Source organism: Penaeus vannamei, chromosome 11 (assembly GCF_042767895.1).
Source record: "Penaeus vannamei isolate JL-2024 chromosome 11, ASM4276789v1, whole genome shotgun sequence".
Lineage (NCBI taxonomy): Eukaryota > Metazoa > Arthropoda > Malacostraca > Decapoda > Penaeidae > Penaeus > Penaeus vannamei.
Window position 1 is genome coordinate 36,798,541 of NC_091559.1, and position 26,397 is coordinate 36,824,937.

The 26,397-nt window shown below is 44.0% G+C and overlaps 1 protein-coding gene across 1 annotated transcript in view; it reads right to left on the reverse strand.

Annotated features, from left to right (window-relative positions):
* The window catches only part of exp (expansion), a gene marked incomplete at its 5' end in the record, with an annotated part of 19,616 nt that extends 705 nt beyond the window's left edge, over positions 1–18,911 (reverse strand). The window contains 9 exon segments of the mRNA XM_070127281.1: positions 1–1,573; positions 5,810–5,896; positions 9,361–9,510; positions 11,286–11,364; positions 11,862–12,052; positions 12,604–12,802; positions 14,169–14,324; positions 17,195–17,267; positions 18,754–18,911. The exon segment at positions 1–1,573 is cut by the window's left edge and continues 705 nt beyond it. Of these exon segments, the coding sequence (XP_069983382.1) occupies positions 1,452–1,573; positions 5,810–5,896; positions 9,361–9,510; positions 11,286–11,364; positions 11,862–12,052; positions 12,604–12,802; positions 14,169–14,324; positions 17,195–17,267; positions 18,754–18,911 (1,215 nt within the window).
* Between the last annotated feature and the right edge of the window lie 7,486 nt (positions 18,912–26,397).

The window sequence follows — 26,397 nt, forward strand, 5'->3', positions numbered from 1 at the left end:
TTGGAAGGAGGAGGCTGGAGGGTGCGGGGGGGAGGTCAGCCAGTGGTCGGGTTGCGAGAGGAGGTGGGACCACTTGTTAGGAGTTGGGTTGACAGGTGGCGTTGCAATGGGGAGAGAAGGGCTGGCTGCAAGGGGAGGATGAGGGAGGGGGGGGTATGTGGGGGTAGGGCAGAGGGAGTTCAGTGGGGGCTGCGATAAAGACTTTTCTCTAAGACTTGAAGACTCTCCTGGTTACTGCGACAGTGTATAACCCAAAGGCTCCGTGTGGTCTGGGATGTACAGTGTCTTCAGCGCGCCGATTAACGCATACACATACGCATACACACACATAAACATAAACATGTACACATACGCTTGTCTTCGCATTCACTTCGATCAATTAAATGGTATTCGTCAGTTAAATATGTACACATCATCGGCCAACCAATATGGCTGGCGGAACGGGAAGTTGTTCCCAATCAAAATTCAGTTAAAAAAAGAGTTAGTAATTAACATGGACACTGTACAGACGGATGTAATGTGGACCTTGGTGAGAGTGTGGAGGAGGGAAGAGAGAGAGGAAGGGATAAAACTAGGGGAAAGAAAGACCGAGGTTGGGATACATAAAAAGGACCTGAGGAAAATTTTAATACTAGAGCAAAAAACAAAAAAAAAAGGCATCTCAACCGTACCACACATGTACCACGCCTGCGTCTACATTCACGGCAAGGCTCCGAAAATTTACATTTTAAAATATCTAATAAGAGGGAAAAAAAATATGAAAGTAACTGTACAAAATTGTGACGAGATCAGTGACTTTGAGCCGACAAACCTTAGTGTCATTCTTCATAAGACTCATTTTCCTATTTACAACACGCAGAAAACAAGATCCGTTGAGTACTACCTTCTGGCTCAGAATAGCTGATAGGGTCACTGACATACAAACGCATTATATAAAATCCTAAACGTGTGCCTGGAGGACGGCGGGGGGAGGGGGAGGTGGGAAGGAGGAGGGGGGGGAGAGAAGGGAACTCAGTATCATGATGCAACAATTTATAATCCATTAATAAAGGAAGGGGTGTATTCCTTAAGCACCTATACCCACATGCAAGTTCTTTCTGGTTCAAGTCAGTTTAATTTTCGGCGGGAAAATTAGACAGACGAGAAGTTAATAGCGAGAATAATAATATATGTATATTTATATGTTTGCTCTTCTCTTATTTTTTGTTTTACTTCCGCTTCTTTTTTCGAGTGATCAGAACATTTCAAAAAGAAGGCCGAATAAAAACCCCGGAGCGAGAGTAAGGTCACAGAGGTTCCGACTCCAAAACAAAAGGCTTCGGGAATCCTGTCTCGAAGCACCGCTCGAGACGAAATGGATCGGCGAACATCCTCTTGAAAAATGACTCTTCTTACGTATTCTTCTCTTTTTTTTCCATGATTAATCCTTCTTGCATGACCTTACTTGACCTCTAGTCCCACTCCCCCACGTACATGGCACGCGGATGGGGCGGGGGTGGGGGGAGGTAGCCCCGGTTGGGAAGTGGCAGCCGTCCGTAAATGTGGGAATAGGCAGACTCGGTGAAATCAGAGTCTGCAAGAGAAGAAAAAACGAAAACAAATACGTGTTAGAATTTCGTGAAGACATTCGTGGAAAATAAGAGGCTGAGTTGGTGTCATATTTTTTTCTTGATTATGTGCCATCTGATCTAAATCATAGTCTCTATTTCTAAATCTAAGAGGTTGCGCAAAATGGCTGCTCTTTACAAGGCATTTGGTAATCAATATCGTACAGCCTTTTACTTCTTTATCACTTGGCTAACAACTCTAAACTTACTTTCTTTCCAACATCTATATCTACAACGTATCTACAAGAACTGTGAAGGTGACAACAACAATACACTCCTACAAATAATACAACAACAAAGAAAATACATCGATCATGTACAGGATGGTGGTGAAGGAGATACAGAATCCACCCACCACGCCCGCATGCGCCCGCCCTTCCCACGCCCGCAAGACATGCACTTTCAAGACGAAGTAGATAGGTCACCATGCATCTACTTCAGTGTACTCTACGTGACTCTACTTTCTCAGAATCTACAGATAGATCTACATAAGCACAAACAGGAAACAGCGACAGGAGAAACGAAAGAATCGTAGTGTTTATTGCTGCATGCATAACAAAAGAGTAATTATGAAGAAGGGAAATAAGAAAAAAAATCTATCTCATACAGGTATATGCATACATGCATATGTACATATAAATATGTGTATATATATACATATGATATTTATACATATATATATATATATATATATATATATATATATATATATATATATATATATATATTTATATACATATATACATACACATGTATGACGCATATATACATATACCACTTATTTACAAGGAATTTCTGTTCACACGTGTTTTTCTGTCTACTTTAAACAAAGAACGTTCCAAGGCTAGCAGGAGTCGAGCTACCATGCACGGGTACCTCCATGCCTTCTGCAGTAAGAATATCATCCCTTCCATCCTTTGCCAAATTAGAAGGTCTTCAATAAGCCTATATATATGTACATACATTTCCTAAAGGCCAGCATCTCTATTTGCAAGACTCTCTGAAGGAGGCAATGGTGATAGGCAGTAACAAAGCGAATCCACAGTTACTTCTTGCCCTATTTGTCCTATTTCTCTATAGTGCATTGGGGGAAAGCAGAAGGGGATACTATATATACATATATACATACATACATATACATACATACATATATATATATATATATATATATATATATATATATATATATATATATATATACATATTTCATTATTTCTCTTGAATCACAGGGGACTTGGGGTGTTGATGGGGCGGAGGCCTAAGAGGAAGTACAATTATGGATTCGCCAATGAGCCCACAGTACATCATTTAACTATACAAAAGAAACTTTTTTTTATCCCTGTGCCCCTGGGTCAGCTCTGATAGCGAGGTAGGGTGGACAGTTATCTTGAACTCTTCGGCAATCTTTGATTTGGGATTTCCAGCTTAGAATCTTTACCTCATTCTTGTTTACTTCTGCCATGACAGCTTTAGTACCTCAGACTGACCAGAACATAGCTCTTAAAGATACAATTTTCCAATTTGTGTAGAGGGAGGGGGTGGGGTGTTGGCACATAAGTAAACAGAATATCCACACAGTCTCATCACCGTGCCTATATATACGTATACAAGTGTATATATATAGGATGGAAGGACCTTACCTAGAACAGAGCAAAAGTTGGTGCTTTTCTTACACGCTTCCACTGATATTTTTGATTTAGTCACACCTCATGAGTCCCAGTACGATTCCCATTCCGTTTCTAGGAAAGAGCGGAAGGTTTCGTTAAAACAAGGAATAACGAACTTTCTCTTTTTTTTCAAATTCCGTTCAGCTTGTCCTCAGTGTCGCGTCGTAACGGTCATCGAACAAGTGGGTCCGTTGATAAGGTGGTTCTCTACGTAACAAGTCGGTCAGTTGTTCGTTATTTTTCTGATATCGTGTTCATCCTTCATTCATCTTCTTCTGCTCTCTCTTGGAGTTCTTCGATTATCTTGTCTATTGTCGTCTTTTGGCTTTGATCGAGAATTTTGGTCCGTGAGTCCATGGGAAGGGGGGGGGGGGGTAGCTCAAAGTACTAAGATATGGGCTCGCCTTCTTGTGTTCTATGGTTTTATAATAAAGTGGAAATGGCATATATACGCATATACAGTGTGTGTATGTATATATATATATATATATATATATATATATATATATATATATATATATATATATATATATATATAATATATATATACATATATATAATATATATAATATATATATAATATATAATATATATATAATATATATATATTATATATATAATATATACACACACATATAATTATACATATACACATATATACACATACATATACATGCATATACTTGTCTCATAGGGTGTGATACAAATACAAGTTCATACCATATTGTATGCTATTTAAGCATTTATTCACACATCTATGCTTGTTCTAGCTCTTCACATTTGCTATATTTCTAACACTTGATTTTGTTCTAACATTCCTTATACACTGACCTTATATATTCATTAAGATCAGTGAGGAAATAGTCTTTGGATGCTCAGTCACACCTAAGACTCATGTTCAGAGACACTTGGGGTACCTCAGACGAAGAGACGAACCGGCAACTCTCGACCATCAGCCAATCACCGCTGTCTCCGGCGAAGGCTCGACGTGATTGGCTGGCGGGCGCGAGATGCCGGTCCAGACGAGCGACTGCTGGAAGCGCGACTGCCAGGTCAATGGAAGTGAATGGGAGCGCACACACTAGTGGCTATTCACTTCTATTGACCTGGCAGTCGCTCCACTAAAGTCGCTCGTCTGAAGAGGGTCTAAGCTGTCCCAAGAGGCTCTGAATATGAGTGATGACCATGCGACAGGAGCACAGAAATACACATACATGAACATACTCACACACATACATACATACAAAAGGTCATCGGCTAGTGAAGTGTTACAATTCTAAGGGTTTAGAAGTATATGACTAATAGTTATGGAAATTTTGATTAATAGTGATTAAAATTTTAAAAGTGAAGCAACTGAAGACTAAGATGAGAAGTCTATTATGAGTCTTTGTGTGTGTGTGTGTGTGTGTGTGTGTGTGTGTGTGTGTGTGTGTGTGTGTGTGTGTGTGTGTGTGTGTGTGAGTGAGTGAGTGAGTGAGTGAGTGAGTGTGTGTGTGTGTGTGTGTGTGTGTGTGTGTGTGATTTCATGTTTTCAATGGAATTGCATATATGCCTACGTATTTATGAATGAGACATGTATGAATTCAATACCAAGAGATTGTATGTGTATCTGCATAAGTAGGTGTGAATACTTAACAAGGATCGAAATATGACCGTCTGTATATGCGTATGTATGCGTGCATGTACGTATATATATACCTATACACGTGTCTTCCATCTGAGTGTATTCAAGATACAAGTTGAAAAGTTAACTTTAAAAAAATAGGGACTTTCACCTATCATAACTATTGAAGTAAAAAGTTTGTCTAACAAAGGATGGGACAGAGGCAAAGGAGAAAAATGCAGTAAATAAATAAAATAATTAATTAATAAAAAACAGAAATAATTTAAAAAATAATATTCGGTCACTGAAAGTCCAGAGCGTCATCGCATGCAAACACAAAAGTCATTTGAAAGATTAAACATTAAAATTCTACAAGAAAGGAAGGACTGGCATCTCTAAAACTGCTAAGTGCCAATGCGTGCTTAAAAGAAAGTCTTAATTCATGCTAGCATTGATTTTGTTTGAGGAAAAGCTTCTTTTTTTCATTATTTATCAATAAGTCATGCACAGGTTGAATGAACTGGTTAATTCCTGGCATTTTTTTTTTTTTTTTTTTTGTAATTTAAGAAACATGTCATGAATCCTTTAATATTCTACATTTCCAGCATTCCTCAGAATTAAATATAATCAACGTTGCTAAAAAATTATCACGTGAAAATGCGTTAACAATGAAAACAAATAAGAAATGACAAGGGAAAAAATGATGATAGATTAACCTTAGACGTGACTTCATGATTGTCATTCTTAACGGTTTTTACGTGATAATCTCCCTCCAAAACGTCTTTTAATCATGATATCACATCGTATAAAAAATACACACAAATATCTTTCATGATTACACATTGAACAAAATAAACAACACATTAGTAGTGGCAGAGAAAGACATATCAATATAAATAAAGTATTTAAGCCTAAATTTCTCTACAACTCACCATTTCTTCCAGGCAAAGTTGGTACCCACGAGCAGGGGTTCCGTTCTAGTCTGTGAATATTTTGCACTGGGTTGTGTTGCAAAAGAGCTAGAAGAGACAAAAAGAGAAAAAATACACATGCTTAGAAAAGGGTGTGGAGCGTGAGGAATTAACTGGGTGCTTGGTGCATAAGCGCCGTGCTTTCTTTTACGTTTCCCGTTTTCTCTTTAAATGACCCGTTTTCTTTCTTCTTTTTAGATTTTTTAAGCCCCGACACATTTGTTTTTAATGAGCGTCTACGTGTACCATCCCATTACCCATTAAAAAACTATGTATACAAAGAGAGAATACCCTCTTGCGGATCTTGTGAGGAATTGGGAATTTAATCATGATTCGGACACCGTAAGTGTAGAAGTTTTAAATTGAATTTACATTTAATTCTCAAACCAAAAAGTTACAAATAAACTCACGATGTCCGCCTTCTGTTATGTGCAAAGGTTGTGTGCGCATTTATCGTACAAATAATATCAGCACATTAACTGCCAAAACGCGTGTGCCTAAAATATGTTATAAAATCTCTAGTTAAAATATTCATATTTACCAGTACTGAGCACTTAACGCAAATATTAAAGTATATGCGTTTTTATTACGTTTTTCCTGCTTTCTGCATTAATCCGAATGACACACAATCTTTACACACTGTGAACCTTACAGTATAATAAACTCTGTAGAATGAAATAAAGAACGACATAATATTATCTAACTACAATCCATTTCGTGATATCTTTCTCCCTTTGACAAATAAAAAGAAATGGATCTTATATCGTCCTTGTGACACACTCGCTCTCGAAAATGACTTACACGGGACGAACAGCGAAAGGTCGTTTAAAGACACATTCACAGACACTACGAATGTTGGATGTTTGGCTCTTCTGACTTTCTGATGATGTTTTTATGCCAGAACACTCAAAATAAAAGCTTTATTTTATTTTTTTATCATTACTTTCTTCAGTATTGATATATATTTTATCTTTGTTTATTTATTTATCATTGGATTTTTGAAAGGGAGACTCGTAAGTCATTCTCAGAGAGCAGCATTGTCTACCGTGATGTACAGTACTAAGCCATTAAGCATAACGTGATCAACAGAGATGTGCATTCTACACTAAACACAGCAAGGGTACATCGAGGCACAAGCACACAGCAGCCATAATGCACTTTTTGCAGTGAAAGATTGAAATTAACTCTTCAATTTTCTTGAGACACAAAAGACAAATGAAAATTGACCAAAAAAAAAAATGGACACGCAAAATGGCTGGTATGCATTTCTTAAGAGATACAAACGATTTTAAGGAAAATAGGTTTGTTGTTTGGTAGTATTTGGGAGGCTCAGTGTATGTGCAGGTGACAGCTGTCATGCAGTCATGGAGTCATGCAGTCCAGGGCGCAAGGCAACCACAAGGACCCGCAAAGTCCGCTCACCAAAGTCCTTTTTTGACAAGCCTAGAAAAATTCTTCAGTTTCCCCTCTTTGTCAAGTTAAAAGGCGAGAGTTGGTCAGAAAATGGAAGTCGAGGGAGAGATTTTTCTTGCTTAATTTCCGTTACTTAACTGTCATTACTTTTGGAAATTCGCTCGTCTGTTGCAGTTGTCATGATCACCAGAAAGAAAAGGCGGAGCGGGAGGAGGCGGAGGGGAAGAAAAGAAGATAAATACAAGACATGGAAGAAGACAAGTTCGTCCTCCTTTCTTCTCTATCCTCCTTTTTTATCATGTGTTTATGACTTTCCTCCTCTCCACCCCAGCCTCTAGAACAAAAAGGGAGATCCTTCCGAAGAAAAGAAAACTTCCTTAGTACCATAGACTACCTGGAAGAAGAAAAATAATAATAATAATAATCTGCAGTCGCCTTGACGAAGCAAAATTAGTGTGTCTGTCTCTCCCTTTCTTCCCCCTCCCCCCCCCAAAGCGTCTTAAAATAAAGGTTAGTAGAAGTCTCAATCTCCTTCCAGGTAGGCAGTCTCGTCTTATCTCTCACTATCTCTCATCTCCCTTATCTCTTAAACCGCCCATCCTGTGATCGGGGAAATGGTCTTGGCCTTACCGTGTCTGTCCGTCAAGAGGTGCCGGTGGGCGTCTTAAGGTCTCGCTGTGCACCTTCCAGGGAGTAGGATGCAGGGAGGGAAGTGGAGGAGGTCTGACTGTCGTGGGATGTGGGGGGTGGGGCCGGAGGGGGAAGGGGAGTCAGAGTGGTGAGAGGGGAGGAGGGGGAGTGGGGAGGGGGTTGGAGCCGGAGGGTGAAGGGGAGTCAGAGTGGTGAGAGGGGAGGAGGGGGAGTGGGGGAGGGGTGGGGCGGGAGGGGGAAGGGGAGTCAGGGTGGTGAGAGGGGAGGAGGGGGAGTGGAGGAGGGGTGGAGCCTGAGGGGAAAGGGAGTCAGAGTAGTGAGAAGGAGGAGGGGAGTGGGGGAGGGGTGGGAGGGACGTTGGGCAAAACGGATACATGATGAATTAGATTTGGCGAATGCAGGAACAGGTGGAATAAAGTGGAGTTGCAGTGAGATGATGAGCAGAAGTGAGTTCGATTGTTCGTCCAGAGGATACTAGGCTCAGTGGAATACTAAATGGGGAGGAGGGAGAGAGAGAGAGAGAGAGAGAGAGAGAGAGAGAGAGAGAGAGAGAGAGAGAGAGAGAGAGAGAGAGAGAGAGAGAGAGAGAGAGAGAGAGAGCAGACAAAGACAGACAGAGACAGAAGGACAGAGAGAGAGAGAGAATGAGAGAGAGAGAGAGAGAGAGAGAGAGAGAGAGAGAGAGAGAGAGAGAGAGAGAGAGAGAGAGAGAGAGAGAGAGAGAGAGAGAGAGAGAGAGACTAGACAAACAGAGACAGAAGCAAAGGGGGCCTTCTCATATTATGCAAACCATCAAGTAGGCACTGAAAAAAGGGGCAAGATACTCAAGGAACGACACTGTGCAAGTGAGACAAACAAGAGAGAAACTCAGATAAAACTGATAATGGAGCCACCGCCCCTGAAGGAGGGGGTCCCTTCAAAGGACTTCCTCTACTCGCTGTCGTAGGCATTAGGGCTGACGTCTCCCCCGGCAGGGTTGACGAAGGCAGGGAGGGACATGGGGGACTGCGACAGGTGGGGCAGTGCCAGCTTGGGGAGCCACCGCGGCAGGGGGGAGGGTCCCGACAGTGCCAGGTGAGAGGAGGGAGAAGAGGGCAGAGATGAGGGGGACGACATGGTGTAAAGGTAAGATCGTCGGTCTTGGTACAAGTCTTGTTGGCGTCGCTGGTGTTGGTGTTGTTGGTCTTGTGGGCGGCGAGGAGACTGGTGGCGACGGTGGTGGTGGTGGTGGTGATGGAAGCCGTGGCGGTGAGTGAGCAGATGCTGCGTGTGGGGAGAGAAAGAGGGCGAGGACGAGTACAGGGGCTCTCCTCCGGTATGGGCCAGAGGAGGCAAAGTGGCCGTGGCGGAGGAGGAGGAGGTGAGAGGGGAAGAAAGAGAAGCGAAGGAAGAAGAAGAAGGAATGTCGATGGCGGAGGCGGGGAAGGAAGAGGAGGAGGAGGTCTTACCCATGCCCGAATCGAAGCTCCGAGTGTGCCACATGGGGTGGGCAGGAACGGGGGGTGGGTACTGGGCACGAACCACATCCTGCTTATCCTTCGACTTCGGCTTGGCAAAGTTGGGGATGCGGGCTTTAAAACCGCAGTAGTATGGGTCATCTGTGGAGGGAAAACGTGTGAGCAGAAGGAGCATTACAAGTGAGCATTCTGTGGGGAAAGAGGGAGAATTTGAGGCCTTTATTATTAATATTTCACGAAGAAAGAGGGAGAATTAGTGATAGTTATCATTATTACTCTGTGGAGATCTCATCTACGTCATTGTCATTTCTAAGGAAAAAATGAAGAAAAAAGAGAGTTCCATCTTTTACTATTATCCATATTACTAAACCCGCGGAATACAACGAGCTGGGATTTCAATAATCTTAAATGCTATAATCATGGCTACAGATAAAAAAATTATAACTAAATTATTATTGGTGTTACTAAACCCGCGGAATACAACGAGCTGGGATTTCAATCATAAATGCTATAATTATGGCTGCAGATAAAAAAAAAGCAAGGGGCATCATTGTCCTTACTTATTAGTTAATGAGATCATCAAAATACCATCAGCTTCAATGTGCAATTCCCCCCCGTTAGACAACATAATGAGGAAGACATCACTGGGGTGGGAAGGTGTGTGTATGTGGAGGAGAAGGGGGAGGAGAAGGGGGAGGGGGAGGTAGAGGAGAAGGGGGAGGGGGAGGGAGGAGGGAGAGGGAATCGGGCGGTTTACCTTGACCAAAGTGAAATGACGATGATGTGGGAAGGAGGGGGTGGGGGTGGGGGGGTGAAGGTACCGTACAATATGAATATTTTAGTCATGTTCGTGTGAACCGGAAGGCAAGGGGAAAGGGGTAGGGGGATGGTGCTGGAAGGGGGGGGGGGCTATGGGAGGTTAAAATAGCCTGACATAAGCATATGCAAATTAAGACTCGCATTCTGTTCGTACGTAACCGATTAATGCCTATTGTCTTGTCAGATCGATTGAAAAAAAAGGAAAATATTATTCTGCTGTGATTTTCGTTTGGGAAAATCACAGTGCTCAAACAAATAACATACTGACTTTACTTAATTCATAATGAAATTTATTATTAATTCAAAAATCAAAATGACTTTACTTAATTCAAAATATGTCTATGAGATATTGTAGTTTGTAATGCAGAGAATATTTCGCATGATAATACTCTATGCAAATGGCAAAACGTGAATTGAGCTTATAAGATCTGAACGAACATCCGTTGTAAAGCCTTCAATGAAAAAAATATATATATATTTTATCTATAGGCAGGACAATTGAAGGAAAAGATGCTTAACTTGGTCATTTTACTTTCCTTAGCATATAAAAAAACAAGGGCCACATGTTATCTTTACTGTCACTGGCATCAAATTCAAGGGGAAATATTTAATCTTGCTATCTCTACTTGCACTGACACCAAATTCAAGGGAGAGATACATAATTTTTCCCTTCCTTCGCAGAAATCACCAAAAACAACCACAGTAGCGGGTGGCGCAAGAGGACGACAACAACAGGCTAATATAATCCATAATAAAATCCTATGGTACGTTACATTATCTACCGCTTTTGAATGCCTGACCATGATATTTGAGACAATCCTACATTAAACGACGTAAAAAGCCAATCCAAATAACGCCATGAATCTATTTCTATAATCCAAATAACGACAAGAATTTATTTCCATCATCCAAATAACGCAATGAATTTATTTCCATCAACCAAATAACGCGATGAATTTATTTCCATCATCCAAATTAACGACATGAATTTATTTCCACCCTTCTCCACGTAGGCCTCACCCACACGAATAGAAAGACAGTAAAGAACGGCAAAAATCTCCGGAACTCGCTACGTGAGTTCCAGGCAGCTTACGTACCATACTTGCGGTCTTGGGATCTGTTGTTGTTGTTGCGAGACTGCAGCTTGCGGAAGGTGTTTTCATCCAGGGCCTCGGACTGGAAGGAAATGATTCAGATTATAACGATGATTAGATTTTTTTAAGAGATTGTTAGTTTACTATTACTAAACGATGATTAGATTTTTTTCTAAGAGATTGTTAGTTTATTATTACTAAACGATGATTAGATTTTGTTTTCTAAGAGGTTGATAGATTGCTATCTTTATAACAGATGCGGAAGAGAAAGTAAAATAGAGTGATATAAAATGGTCAGTGTTTGGGAAGCTAATAAGGATCTGAAAGTTTAGTTGATAAACTGGAAATATACATTTAGATGAGAATAATATCAAATCTTCAAAACATAAAGCATAGGATAGGAATGAATATATATTAGCAAAACTAGAGTGAAATATACGAATAAAAACACAGTAATCAAGCATTCGAACATAATATATATTCAGTAGTCCCCCCTAAAAAAGAATCAAATGGCGGAAACCTCAACAGAAAACGAGAGACGACGCGAGACCCCCGCCATTTTCAGGACTTTCTTCTCACCTTGCCGTTGGGTCGGGATCCAGGGACAGGGTGATTGGAGTCCCTTGGGGGTAACTTTGGGGGTTTGTCCTTGCCAGCTCGGTCCTTGCCTGAGGATCCTGAGGAGGCACCGGATCCTCCTGCCACGCTGTAGGGATCTTCGTCTGGGATGGGAATGCGCGGGCGGTTCCTGATATTTGGCATGACCCTCACTGTGGGCGAAATGTCGGGATCACGATTTGTTTGGAGACATTTTTTGGAAAGCTTGGTCTGACATCACTGTATATGTATTATATACGGTATGATGGCTAGACAAATTCAAGAAGTTTATTAAAGTTTCTCTCTCTCTCTCTCTCTCTCTCTCTCTCTCTCTCTCTCTCTCTCTCTCTCTCTCTCTCTCTCTCTCTCTCTCTCTCTCTCCCTCCCTCCCTCTCTCTCTCTCTCTCTCTCTCTCTCTCTCTCTCTCTCTCTCTCTCTCTCTCTCTCTCTCTCTCTCTCTCTCTCTCTCGCTCCTCTCCTCTTCTCTCTCTCTCTCTCCTCATTTCATCACTATGTGCCACCCTCTTTTTCCCGAAATCCACCCGCCCTCACACCCTTTTCCCCTATCCAACTCTCCTCCATATCCCCCAAACCCTCCTATCCCCTCTCCTCTACCTTTCCCACATCCCCTCCCACCTATCCACCCCCCTCCTATCCCCCAAACCCTCCCATCCCCCCTCTCCAACCCCCCCCCACTCCCCCACTCCCCACCCACCCCACTCACCCGGAGGCAGCTTGGACTTGAGCATGTCCATGGCGACGATGTTGATGATCATGACCCAGATGGGACAGTCCAAGATGTCCTGTTCATTCTTGACGAAGGCGATCAGGCACACACACTGGGTCTCCAGCTTCGAGCGGTCGGGGTACTGGCGCCCCATCTCGCGTTTCACGTTCTGGATGAATTTGTTCATGTCGAAGAGCTGTTCGGGAGAGAGAGAGGAGGGAAGGGGGGTTAGCTTGGTGGGGTGGTTGTTCTTGTCGAAGAGCTGTTCGGGAGAGAGAGAGGAGGGAAGGGGGGTTAGCTTGGTGGGGTGGTTGTTCTTGTCGAAGAGCTGTTGCGGGAGAGGAGGGAAGGGGGGCTAGGTTGGTGGGAGTGGTTGTTCTTGTCGAAGAGCTGTTGGGGGAGAGGAGGGAAGGAGGGGTTAGCTGGGTGGGGTGGATTTGTTGTTCTTGTCGAAAGAGCTGTTGGGGGAGAGAGGAGGGAAGGGGGGGTAGATTGGTGGGGTGGTTGTTCATGTCGTGAAGAGCTGTTGGAGGAGAGAGGGAGGGAAGGGGGGAGGGTAGATTGGTGGGGTTTCGTTTCATGTCGAAGAGCTGTTGGGGAGAGAGGGGAGGGGGTTAGCTTGGTGGGGTGGTTGTTCTTGTCGAATAGCTGTTGGGGGAGAGAGAGGAGGGAGGGGGGGGTTAGATTGGTGGGGTGGTTGTTCTTGTCGAAGAGCTGTTGGGGGAGAAGAGGAGGGAAGGGGGTGGTAGATTGGTGGGGTGGTTGTTCATGTCGAAGAGCTCGTTCGGGAGAGAGAGGAAGGAAGGGGTTAGCTGGGTGGGTGGTTGTTCTTGTCGAAGAGCTGTTGGGGAGAGAGAGGAGGGAAGAGGGGTGAGATGGGTGGGGTGGTTGTTCTTGGGGAAGGGCTGGGGGGGGGGAGAGGGGGGAAGGGGGGGGGTAGATTGGTGGGGTTTTGTTCATGTCGAAGAGCTGTTGGGGGAGAGAGGAGGGAAGGGGGGGGGCAGATTGGTGGGGTGGTTGTTCATGTCCGAAGAGCTGGGCTGTTCGGGAGAGAGAGGAGGGAAGAGGGGTTAGATTGGTGGGGTGGTTGTTCTTGTCGAAGAGCTGTTGGGGGAGAGAGGAGGGAAGGGGGGGGGTTAGCTTGGTGGGGTGGTTGTTCTTGTCGAAGAGCTGTTGGGGGAGAGAGGAGGGAAGGGGGGTTAGCTTGGTGGGGTGGTTGTTCATGTTGAAGAGTATGGTTGTGATGTAGCGGTGTGGCGATTGTGGTGCGTTATTGGAGTTGATGGTGGCTACTGTTGATGCAAAATAATACAAATGATAACGGTAACAACGATAATATCACCAGCAAAGACAATAACGACACAAACACCCGACAAAACCCTTTAATAAAAACAAATCCACGCCCACGCCGCTCCGCCCACCCCGCCCGAAACCACCCACGCCCACCCAGCCCGAAACCACCCACGCCCACCCAGCCCGAAACCACCCAACCGCCCACCCAACCGCCCACCCACACCCGAAACCACCCACACCCACCCAACGAGCCAACGACAGTTCCTCACCATAACGGGCTTCTCGTTCTCCAGGCCGAGGTTGGGGAGCCTCAGGATGTCGCTGCCGATGGCGTTGTCGTCGCTCGCCATCTTCACGTAGACGTTGGCCTTCGACACGCGTTTGATGAGGATGTTGCCGTGGTCGTCCATCTTGACCTTGACGCCCTGGGGGTGGGAGGAACGAGGGTGAGAAGAGGGGGGGTGGAGAGGGTGTTGAGAGGAGAGAAGGTGAGAAAGGGGGGGTGGAGAGGGTGTTGAGAGGAGGGGAGGTGAGAAAGGGGGGGTGGAGAGGGTGTTGGAGAGTAAGGGAAGGGGGTGAGGGTGTTGGAGAGTAGGGGAGGGGAGTGGGAGAAAGGAGGGTGAGAAAGTGGGGGGGGGTGAGGGTGTTGAGAGTAGAGGGGGGTGAGAAAGGGGGGATGGAGAGGGGTGTTGAGAGGAGGGAAGGTGAGAAAGGGGGGTGGAGAGGGTGTTGAGAGGAGGGAAGTGAGAAAAGGGCGGGGTGGAGAGGGTGTTGAGAGTAGGGAAAGGGGGGTGGGGTGTTGAGAGTAAGGGAAGGGGGGTGGGGTGTTGAGAGTAGGGAAGGGGGTGGGGTGTTGAGGAAGTAGGGAAGGGGGTGGGGTGTTGAGAGTAGGGAAGGGGGTGGGGTGTTGAGAGGAGTAGGGAAGAGGTGGGGTGTTGAGTAGTAGGGAAGGGGTGGGGTGTTGAGAGTAGGAGAAAAGGGGTGTGGGGTGTTGAGAGTAAGGAGAAGGGGGTGGGGTGTTGAAATGAGTAGGAAGGGGTGGGGTGTTGAGAGTAGGGAAGGGGGTGGGGTGTTGAGAGTAGGGGGAGGGAGTGGGAGGGAAGGAGGGTGAGAAAGGGGGGTAGAGAGGGTGTTGAGAGGAGGGAAGGTGAGAAAGGGGTGGTGGAGAGGGTGTTGAGAGGAGGGAAGGTGAGAAAGGGGGTGTGAGAGGGGCGTTGAGAGGAGGAAGTGAGAAAGGGCAGGGTGGAGAGGGTGTTGAGAGTAGGGAAGGGGTGGGGTGTTGAGAGTAGGGAAGGGGCGGTGGGGTGTTGAGAGTAGGGGGAGGAGTGGGAGGAAGGAGAGGTGAGAAAGGGGGGTAGAGAGGGTGTTTTTGAGAGGGAGGGAAGGTGAGAAAGGGGTGGTGGAGAGAGGGTGTTGAGAGGAGGGAGGGTGAGGAGCAGGGGGGGTGGAGAGGGTGTTGAGAGTAGGGGAAGGTGAGACAGGGGGGGGTGGAGAGGGGTGTTGAGAGGAGGGAAGGGGGTGAGATTGAGAGTAGGGGAGGGTGGGGGGTGAGAGGGTGTTGAGAGTAGGGAAGGTGAGAAGGGAGGGGGTGGAGAGGGTGTTGAGAGGAGGGGAGGGGGGTGGAGAGGGTGTTGAGAGTAGGGGATGGGAGGAGGGAGGGTGAGAAAGGGGGAGGTGAGGGTGTTGAGAGTAGGGAGGGGGGTGGGGAGGAAGGAGAGGTGAGAAAAGGGGGGTGGAGAGGGTGTTGAGAGTAGGGGGAGGAGTGGGAGGAGGGAGGGTGAGAAGGGGGGATGGAGAGGGGTGTTTGAGAGTAGGGGTAGGGGGGGTGTGGGTGGAGAGGGTGTTGAGAGTAGGGGAGGGAGTGGGGAGGAAGAAGGGTGAGAAAGGGGTGGTGTGGAGAAGGGTGTTGAGAGTAGGGAGGAAGAGGGGGTGGCGTGGAGAGGGTGTTGAGAGTAGGGGATGGGGGGTGGGGTGGAGAGGGTGTTGTAGAGTAGGGGAGGGGGGGTGGGTGGAGAGGGTGTTGAGAGTAGGGGAGGAGGGGTGGGGTGGAGAGGGTGTTGAGAATAGGGAGGGGGGTGGGGGTGGAGAGGGTGTTGAGAGTAGGGGTGGGGGGTGGGGTGGAGAGGATGTTGAGAGTAGGGGAGGAAGGGGGGGCGGGTGGAGGAGGGTGTTGAGAGTAGGGGAGAAAAGAAGTTGAAGAGGAATGGGAATAAATGGAGTGGGAAGAGGAGTGAAGTGAGAGAGGGATGGGAAGAGGGTGGGTGGGTAAAAGGGGATGGAGGAGGAAAAGGATGGAGAGAGGGGGTAGGATAAGGAGTAGCGTGGAAGGGAAGGAGTGGGATGAGGGAAAGGGAGAGAAGGGGAGGGGGATGCGAGGGAAGAGAGAGAGAGAGAGGGGGGGGGTTAGACAAAGAGACGTGGAAAAGTAAAGCTAGAGAAAGTAAATAAAGAAATGCGAAAAAAACAGTAAAAGCAAACCAAACAAAGAAAAAAAAATAAACAGAAATAAATAAATAAATGAAAAATAAAGAAAATGTCCCAAAAAGATCGAAACAATATATAAAGAAAAAAAGAAAACCAGCCTACTTAGCATGCGTAAGGTCACCCTAATACCGCATGACCTTATAAGTTCACTCCAGAGGCCGCAACTTGCTTTAAGGAAAGGACAGGATCACCCACTGTTGTTCAAGGTTCACTAATGTTCACTCTATGAAAATGAACACCGAATCAAAGATTGCAAGTTAATATCATATCCAATTATGACACGCAAGGACGGTCAGGTATGCACGAAGCTTAATTAACTTTTCATGTATCTGTTTACATATGTTGATATATCTAAAATGTAACTTTCGTGCAACATTAACATTTAATGATATTAGTTTCTTTATTTTCTGTATATCTTAATCTCACATATACCTTCTCTTTCAAATAGATTAAGTATTATTTATGCATGCAAATAGCTCTCTGTCTACCTATCCATTTATCAATATATCAAGTTACCTCTCCATGTTCTATCTATCTATTTATCTATCCATCTATCTACCTATCTATCTATCTACAAATCTATCCATTCACCCATCCATCCATCTATCTATCTATCTACCTATCCATCCATCTATCTATCTACCTACCTATCCATCCGTCTATCTATCTATCTACCTATCCATCCATCTATCTATCTATCTACCTATCCATCCATCTATCTATCTATCTATCTACCTATCCATCCATCTATCTATCTATCTACCTATCTATCTATCTAAATACATACACATGACTAGATAGAAATACTTACATGGCCAATGTGTCTCTTGATCTCATCTGTCCTTGGGTCTCTCATAGGATTCTCGAAGCCACAAAGTCCAATCCTGAAAGAGTCAGTTGGATATCAGTATAAATCTCTTCTGTGATATCCTCGTGGAATGTGGTCTGGTGCGGCTCATCCACGTGAGGTCATTTCGGATATCTGTTTTAGTTTGAAAATTCCGAGTTGATAAGTTGATAAGCATGTTGGTATTTCTGTAGTTGCGAGAAGGATCAAGATTATTTGAGAGAAACGTGAAGAGTTTCTCAAGATTTTATATATATATATATATATATATATATATATATATATATATATATATATATATATATATAGAAAGAATGGAGATTCCTTGGGATATTTTCTTTGTTTTCTTAATCCAATATTTTTTTTTCATTTCTTCATTTTTTCATTTTCATTGTGTTTTCATTTTTCATCTTAATTCTGAATCGCAATGTATTGTATCCTCCTTCATCCTGGAGTTAAATGTACAGAGTTAAAAGGAAAAAAAAAATGTAATACATTATTCCTGAAAATCGAAAGTACGTATAGAATTATCTCATCCAATTAAAAAATTACTCAAAATACAAATTATGATTTAAGCTTATTCTAAAAGACTCCTACAAAAAAGCAGTTGCCTCTTATCCCCATTCTAAATCCTTTCAAAACAAAATTGGATTAAGAAAACAAAGAAAATCTCCCAAGGAATCTCCATTCTCTCTTTCAAAAAAAAGAAAGAAAAAAAAGAAAAGAAAAGAAAAGAAAAGAAAAAAATATATATATACATAAATATATATATATATATATATATATATATATATATATATATATATATATATATATATATTGAGAAACCCAACACGTTTCTCTCAAGTAATCTTGATCCTTCTCGCAACTACAGAAATATCAACATGCTTCTCTCACTCGACAATGGGTTATGCAAATCACGTGGGAAGAGTAATTTATATGCAAAATTATGCAATGCATTACTGATATGGTGCATTATGCTGCATCCTGTTGCCTGATAGGGGAGCAGCTACATCCTGTGGGGAATCTTTCTCTTTTCTGCTTCCCGCTCTTTCTCTCTCTCTGTGAATGCGTGTGTGTATTTAGGTGTGTACGTGTATTTATGTATGCTTGTATATATGTATGCGTATGTATGGATTCATATGAATACTGATGTATGAGTAAATGTGTATAATTAAGCGTGTGTTTCAATGTATGTGAAGAATACACACACACGCGCACGCGCACGCACACACACACACACACACACACACACACACGCACACGCACACCCGCACGCACACACACACACGCACCACCCACCCACACCCACACGAACGCACCCCCCCACCCACCTACACACACACGCACCACCCACCCACACCCACACACGCACCCCCCCCCCCCCACCCACCCACCCACACACACACACACACACGCACCCCCCCCACCCACACCCACACACTCCCACACCCCTCCATCCCCCCCACACACACACTCCCCCTCCATCCCCCCGCCCCCGCACGCCCCAACCGCCCACTGACCTGAATCCGTCGAACCCGTCGTCGGAGCCGTTGACGGTGAGCACGGGCGCGCGGGCGTAGGCCTTCGCGACGCGGCGGTTGCGCTCCAGGACGATCACCTTGGACCAGATCTCGTCGTCGATTTGTTCCCACTTCATCAGCACTTCCTGGATGTGCTCCTGTGAGGGGGAGAGGGAGAAGGGGGGGGTGAGTATGGCGGGGTAGGTGTCAGGGAGGGGAAGGGGGGGAGGGCATTGCGTGTATTTTTTTATTTTATTTTTTTTATTTTTTTTATTACTAATTTTTAGGGTGTGGGGGATATTGGGTGAAGTTTTTTTTTGTTTATATCTGCTTCTGTAATGACTTGCTTGACTGTTGATTTACTTTGTTGTGATGTTTGGATACATTTGTTTTTCTTTGTGTTGTGTGATGCGCGTTTGGTATGTTTGATTTTTTTTTTTATAAATGTGCAAAACCTAAAAGAAAACATTAAAATTTTGGCATATTTCTTTTCATTTTATAGGAAAATATTCAAACTCCATTTATGCACACGATACAACTCCCAGTGCTAAATTCCATCATCTGAAAATCATCATACGAGAACATGAATCCCTAGCATGAATTCTTTCGTTCTCAGCTATTATAATAATAATACATATATAACTGTTGGTGTTACTTGCAAAGGCCATTCTTTAATAGCCGCATCGTGGAACTTCACATCTCAGACCTTAAGTAAACCGAGGCCACTATGCTACTGCGGCCGCTAGCAACTAGAGATTTTTGACCTCAATAAAAAGACGAGGGGAAAAAAAGAGCAGGAGAGAGGACGAAAAAAAAAAAAGATCTGCCATTTTAAAATACCTTTGTAACCTGATAAAATCTCCTGAATTTTAGCATATCCATTAAATGGATCTGTGTATACTTGTTTTTAAACGTACTGCGGAAAAATAAATGGCTTTGTTGTTTCGAATAAGTCACAGTACAATGGAATATGAGAATTCTTTCGGAGGAAAATTAGCATTTGCTGTAGGTGGACTTGTTGCACGTCGACGATGTACGATAATTTCCAGATACATTCAAACACTTCACCCTCGGTTAATTCCTCCTTGCACGATTACACATCTCATCTTCACAGAGAGAATGAATCCCCTTTATGCAAATGACATTTCAAAAAGACGAGTAAGAAAGAACGAGCGAATATTATTAGTGAAAGTGGATGGGAACACGTTTTAAAAAGGCGGTTGCCAGCGGCCTCCAGACGGACAACATATTGACGCAACAACCTTAGCGCAGATTCAGAACTTCGGACATTAAATTATCTCTTCGTCCCAATGTCTTAATGCCAATGCACGACACGCGAACACGGTGGCCTCGCGGCATAAATTGAGGAGGAATTACGCTATCTGTTGAAGAACTACGCTGTATGTGGTGGGAAGAACAGGCAAAGTATGCACCAGTTAATTTCCTTTATAAGGACATCATATTATTATTATTATTATCATACCAATGTTCATGATGAGGGTGGCAGTAATAAATATTGCTATACAAATAACCATCAAAACAATACCAGAATTTAAGAATATATATTCACAGAAAAAAATAAAACGCACACACACACACACACAGAGTGAGAGAGAGAGAGAGAGAGAGAGAGAGAGAGAGAGAGAGAGAGAGAGAGAGAGAGAGAGAGAGAGAGAGAGAGAGAGAGAGAGAGAGAGAGAGAGAGAGAGAAAATAAAAGAAAGAGGAAGAAAGAAAACGCAAGAGATAGAGAGAAGACCCTAAAGCCTCATCTTGACACCAAAGCCTTTCTCTGACTTCTATCCGAAGGAAGAGGTTTTATTATTCTCCGCGTCTTGACCTCTTTACGCTGTCAAGGCGTACGGGTCCCTCTGGCCGGCGTCGAGGAGGGGGGGCGGGAGATGGAGAAGGGGGGTGATTTTTTATTGTTTGTTTATATAAATTGGTGGTGTTGGAAGTGGTGGTGGTGGTGATGGTGATGGTGGTGGTGATGGTGATGATGAAGATAATGATAACATAAATGCGTTATTTTGTTATTCATTCACTTATTTATTTCAACGGTATTTTTTTTTCCTGTTCGAGGTGACTGAAGCAGATTCAGGCTTACCAACTCTTCGAGGCTTTGAATGGTAGTAATGGTGGTGGTGGTGGTGGTGGTAGGATGATGATGATGATGATGATGATGATGATGATGATGAACAGCAGTAGTAGTAGTGGTAGTTGTAATAATGAAAATAATATAATAACAATAATGATATCAATAACAAACAATATACCAACTATACCTAACACAAAGCAGACGGTAATTCCCCAACTTACTAAGCTCAAGTACCCGTCATCCCTCAAAGTAAGCAATAACGTGCGTGCCTCGCATTCGGTACCCTTCTGAAACCCCGGATTTCGCAATAACTTCGAGAATTCAGTTACGAGCGGAAACGAGAATATATAGTAGGAAGACTGAGTACTTGATTTTTTTTTTTTTTTTTTTTTTTTTTTTTACTTTTTTATCACAACTTTTTAATTATAATTATGTATTTTTGTCATAACTTCCTTAATCATATTTATGTTTTTTGTTATGCTTTTTAAATGATTATTTTATCTTCTTAGTAGTAGGAATACCGGTTATTTGAAATTCTTTATTACCTTGTTTATTATGTAAACAGTCATTGCTTTTATCAATATGGTTATTTTCTTTGCCGTCATTAATGATAATGGCAATGATGGTGATGATGATAACGATAACAAGAATAATATTTTAAGACGCAGAGATGAGGAAATTAATCATAAGGACAAATTAAGTAAAACGAGAAATATCACAGAAGGAAAAATAACTGCTAAATACAGCAACAATTCAACTGCCTTTCAACCGCAAAAAAACTCCTTCCCTTCCTTCCTTCCTTCCTCCATCCCTCCCTCCCTTCCTCTCCCTCCTCCCTTCCTTCCTCTCCCTCTCCCCTACCCCTCCTTCTCCCTCCTCCCTCATTCCTTCTCTCTCTCTCTCTTTTCTCTCTTCCAAAACCAAATGAACGCTTTGCTTGTGTGCGTGTGTGCGTGCGTATGAGCAAGGTCAGTGCGTGATTCGAGTTAAAAGGTCAAGCAAAATATCGTTAATTAACCTTTCTGGGCAAGGATTTTTTTAATTTATTTCTTTTCTTCCTTCCTCCAATTCTTTTCTTTTTTTTCTTTTTCTTTTTTTTTCTTCCTCTTCGAGTTTTATTTGACTTTTTATTTTTGTTCTTATATATATGTGTGCGTGTGTGTTTGTGTGTGTGTGTGTGTGTGTGTGTGTGTGTGTGTGTGTGTGTGTGTGTGTGTGTGTGTGTGTGTGTGTGTGTGTGTGTGTGTGTGTGTGTGTGTGTGTGTGTGTGTATGTGCGTGTGTGTGTGTGTGTGTATTATTTCGTGCAGGTTTCAAGTTGGTGAAAGTGAAATGACGGAATCGGACACTGTCACGTGACTAGCGTGGAGGAGGGAGTGGCAGTTTGCGCACTCGTGGATTTCTCCAGAAAAGCTTGTCGTAAACATACACACTTACAGGCAAACACACAAGCACACACACATACACTTACGGGTTGACACACACACACACACACACACACACACACACACACACACACACACACACACACACACACACACACACACACACACACACACACACATACACACACACACACTTACAGGCTAACACACACATACACTTATAGGTTAACACACACACACACATACACTTACAGGCAAACACACAAGCACACACACATACACTTACAGGTTAACACACACACACATACATTTACAGGTTAACACACACACACACACATACATTTACAGGTTAACACACACACATACACTTACAGGTTAAAACACACACGCACACGCACACACATACACTTACAGGCTAAAACACACACACACATACACTTACAGGTTAAAACGCACACACAGACACACATATACAAAGAGAGAGAGAGAGGGAGAATGATATATATATATATATATATATATATATATATATATATATATATATATATATATATATAAACAGAGAGAGAGAGACAGAATTCGATGAATAGATGGATGGCTTGGTAGATAGAGAGTTGCCATTGGATGGCTACGTGCAGGCCAGACTCAGGTTAGGAGGGCGAAGGAGGTCCAAGTGTGGGCGTTTGGGCGGGATTGCGTGGGCGCGGGCGGTGAGGAAGACGTTGCGTTGGGTGATGAGTCAGAAGAACAAGGCGGGCGGTCACACACCCTCCCCTCTTCCACCCCCTCCTCCTCCTTTCTTCCCTTATTCTCTCTCTCTCTCTCTCTCTCTCTCTCTCTCTCTCTCTCTCTCTCTCTCTCTCTCTCTCTCTCTCTCTCTCTCTCTCTCTCTCTCTCTCTCTCTAGCTAATAACTCTCTCCTCCTCAGTCTTGCTTCTCAATTCCTCCTTCTTCCTTTTATCCGATTCCTTCTGTCTCCCCCAGTTCCTCCCCATCTGTATCCAGCCTCCCTCCCTCCCTCCGTCCCTCCTTCCCTCCCTCCCTCCCTCCCCCCCTCCCTTCCTCCCTCCCTCCCCCCCCCCCTCCCTCCCTCCCCGCCCGCCCACCCGCCTCCAACATCTGTAGACACCCAGACATCAACATCTGTTCTGTCTGGCGCCCGCAAGAGAAGAGTACAAGCCGCCCATGTCTTTGTAATAATTTCCTTTACTCATTGATGCATGAAGAAAAAAAATGTTCAGCAAAATAATGAGATTGTTCTTTTTTTTTTGGGGGGGGGGAAGAAGTGAGGGTGGGGGGAGACAGGGACACTTCTTCTTCTTCTTTTTCTTCTCCTTCTTCCTCTTCATCATCTCTTCGCTTGTTCTTTCGTTTGTGTTTTCGTGTCTCAATCGATCTAATTTTTTTCCTTTCCCTTTAAAAGCAAGGTAGAGGGACATTTTCCTCATTTTCTTCGACGTTTCGCCAACAGCTGTTTGTTTGCGTGCGTGGGCGGCAGACGCTGCAAGGTCACGCCCACCTGGGACACGGCGCCCGCTTGAAACCCTGGGAAACGCCCCTCGCCCACCTATCATCATCACTGTTCCTTCTTCGTGTCTTTTTGTGTCTCACCTCTGTCTGTCTGTCTGTCTGTGTCTCTCTGTCTCTGTTTCTGTCTCTGTCTCTGTCTCTGTCTTTCTCTTTCTCTCCATCTCTCTCTCTCTCTCTCTCTCTCTCTCTCTCTCTCTCTCTCTCTCTCTCTCTCTCTCTCTCTCTCTCTCTCTCTCTCTCTCTCTCTCTCTCTCTCTCTCTCCTCTCCCTCCCCCCTCTTCTGTCTTCAAAGGAAATTCTCAGATCATCATGTTCGTATCTATCACCACAGTCCTTCATAACACTGGCTTGACCCTAAAGAAAAAAAATCACACTGGAGGACGACGAAAAAAAAAAAAAGAGAAAGAAAGGACGATGACAAAAAAAAAAAAAAAAAAAAAAAAACATAACAAAAGGAAAAAGAAGGAAGACATATAAGGCAAAAGGTCAGATCGGAAGACGCCTCAGGACCCGCGCCGAGGAGGAGGAGGAGGAGGAGGAGGAGGAGGAGGAGGAGGAGGAGGTGGAACACGACCGCCAATACCCTTGACCTTCGCTGGAGGGACGGAGCAGAGGAAGAAGGAGGGAGAGAAGAAGGGAAAGAAGAGAGGGGGGGAGGGAATAAGGAGGAGGGAGGGAGGCGGAGCAGGGGAAGAAGGAGGGAAAGAAGAGAGGGGGGAAAGGGGAATAAGAGGTGGAGGGAGGGACGGAGCAGGGGAAGAAGGAGTGGGAAAGAAGAGAGGGAGGGGGGGAAAAGGGGGAATAAGAGGAGGGGGAGGGGACGGGAGCAGAGGAAGGAGGAGGGAGAGAAGAAGGAAAAGAAGAGAGAGGGGGGAATAAGAGGAGGGAGGGACGAAGGAAAAGTAGAGAGGGGGAAGAAGGAGGAGAGGAGAAAGTGGAAGTAGAGAGAGGAAGAGAAGAAAGAAGAAGGGGGAGGAGGGGAGGCAGAGAGGGGGAAGGGAGAAGAAAAATTGCGGAAGGATAAGAAGGAGTGACAAAGAGAGAGAGAGTGAAGCGAAACAGAGGAACGAGGGGCGTGGATGGAACAGGAGAAATGCGCGGATGAAGGAGGGAAGCAATGGGGAAAGGAGGAGGAGGAGAAGGGATGGACAGCGAGACAGCGAGAAAGGAAGAGGAGGAGGAAGAGAGAAAGAAAAGTCGAAGAAGGTCGAAGCAGAGAGAGAGAGAGAGAGAGAGAGAGAGAGAGAGATAGAGAGAGAGAGAGAGACAAAGAGAGAAAACAAAAGAGAAAGAGAGAAAAGAGAGAGACAGAGAAAACAAAAGAGAAAGAGTGAAAAAAGAGACACAGAGAGAGAAAGCGAAAGAGAAAGAGAGAAAAAAAGAAAGAGACAGAGTGAAGCAAACAGCCCCAGAACCGAGAAGCCAAAGAGCTGGGCAAAAGAATGTTCCCCATGAAGTATTTGTTTCCCAGCTGGAAATTCCTCCAACGGTTCTCCTCCGAGTCGTCATAGTCATCGGCTTGGCAATCCTAATTCCGAAAATCTCATTGCCGAGAATTATTTCGAGATGAAAAAATGTAAAAAAGGGAAAAAAATAAGATAGCAATGACAAAAGAGCGTTGAGAAAAAAGAGGAAAATTCGAAAATTACCGAGGATTTCTATTCGGGTCAAATTTCATTAGAAACCATTACCTTTTTCTTAACGTATTACCCAACGGATGTAAAGAAAACGGTAAAATATTTTTAGTCGCGTAATCCTAACGAGAAGCCAAGTTACAGCAAGAAATTCCTCTCTCGTTAGATTATCAAGAAAATGTCGACACAACAAAACTGTCCTCCATGTTGTGACGTCACCAGTCATTTCCCTCGCAATGGACTCCATGGTTGGCATCGACGCCGTCTCTTCTTTACATCGTCTATTATCGCCGACATCCCTATCCTAAGAAGCAAAATGGACACGAAAATCGAAATTATATCAAATTGGAAGCAAATTGCTGCTAAATTGAGGATACAATCAATAACAAACTGGGAACAACTTGACTAAAACCCGAAGCTAACCAGACCCAACTTCATTACCGTCACACTAGACGCGAACTGACAAAAAACGGAAAACAAAACCGGTAAATAAGAAATCGATGACGGCATTCCGCGGCCAATATACCCTCACCGCACTCCTCTTTCGTATACCCAAATTAAATCCCTCATTATCCACGTCACAGACCGCCTTTGTACCTTCCGTTTATCCTCTCTACGACATTAGGAAGACATCCGGGATCTGAAAGGTACACACAAACGTCCATCATCTCCAAAAGCGATCATTTTCCGTTACTCCTGAATAATGGCTGCGGAGACGCGTAAAACGATGTTCGATTCCCTGCACGCCAGTCTTCGGTCACGTTAATGCGTTTTGCTCGCGGTGGGAAAGGAAAGAAAAGATGGTGAAAATGCAAATGGTGGATGATGGTAATAGAGTGGAAACTGGGAATTAACGAGTAAATTGAATAAAAGAAAGAGAAAAATAATAATAAAAATGAGGATTAGGTATGAGAGAAGGAATTTAAAAAAAAGGATCTGAACGTTTTTGATGGTCATCCTTGCGTAACGTTTATGGTCCAGGCAAAAACTAATTTTATA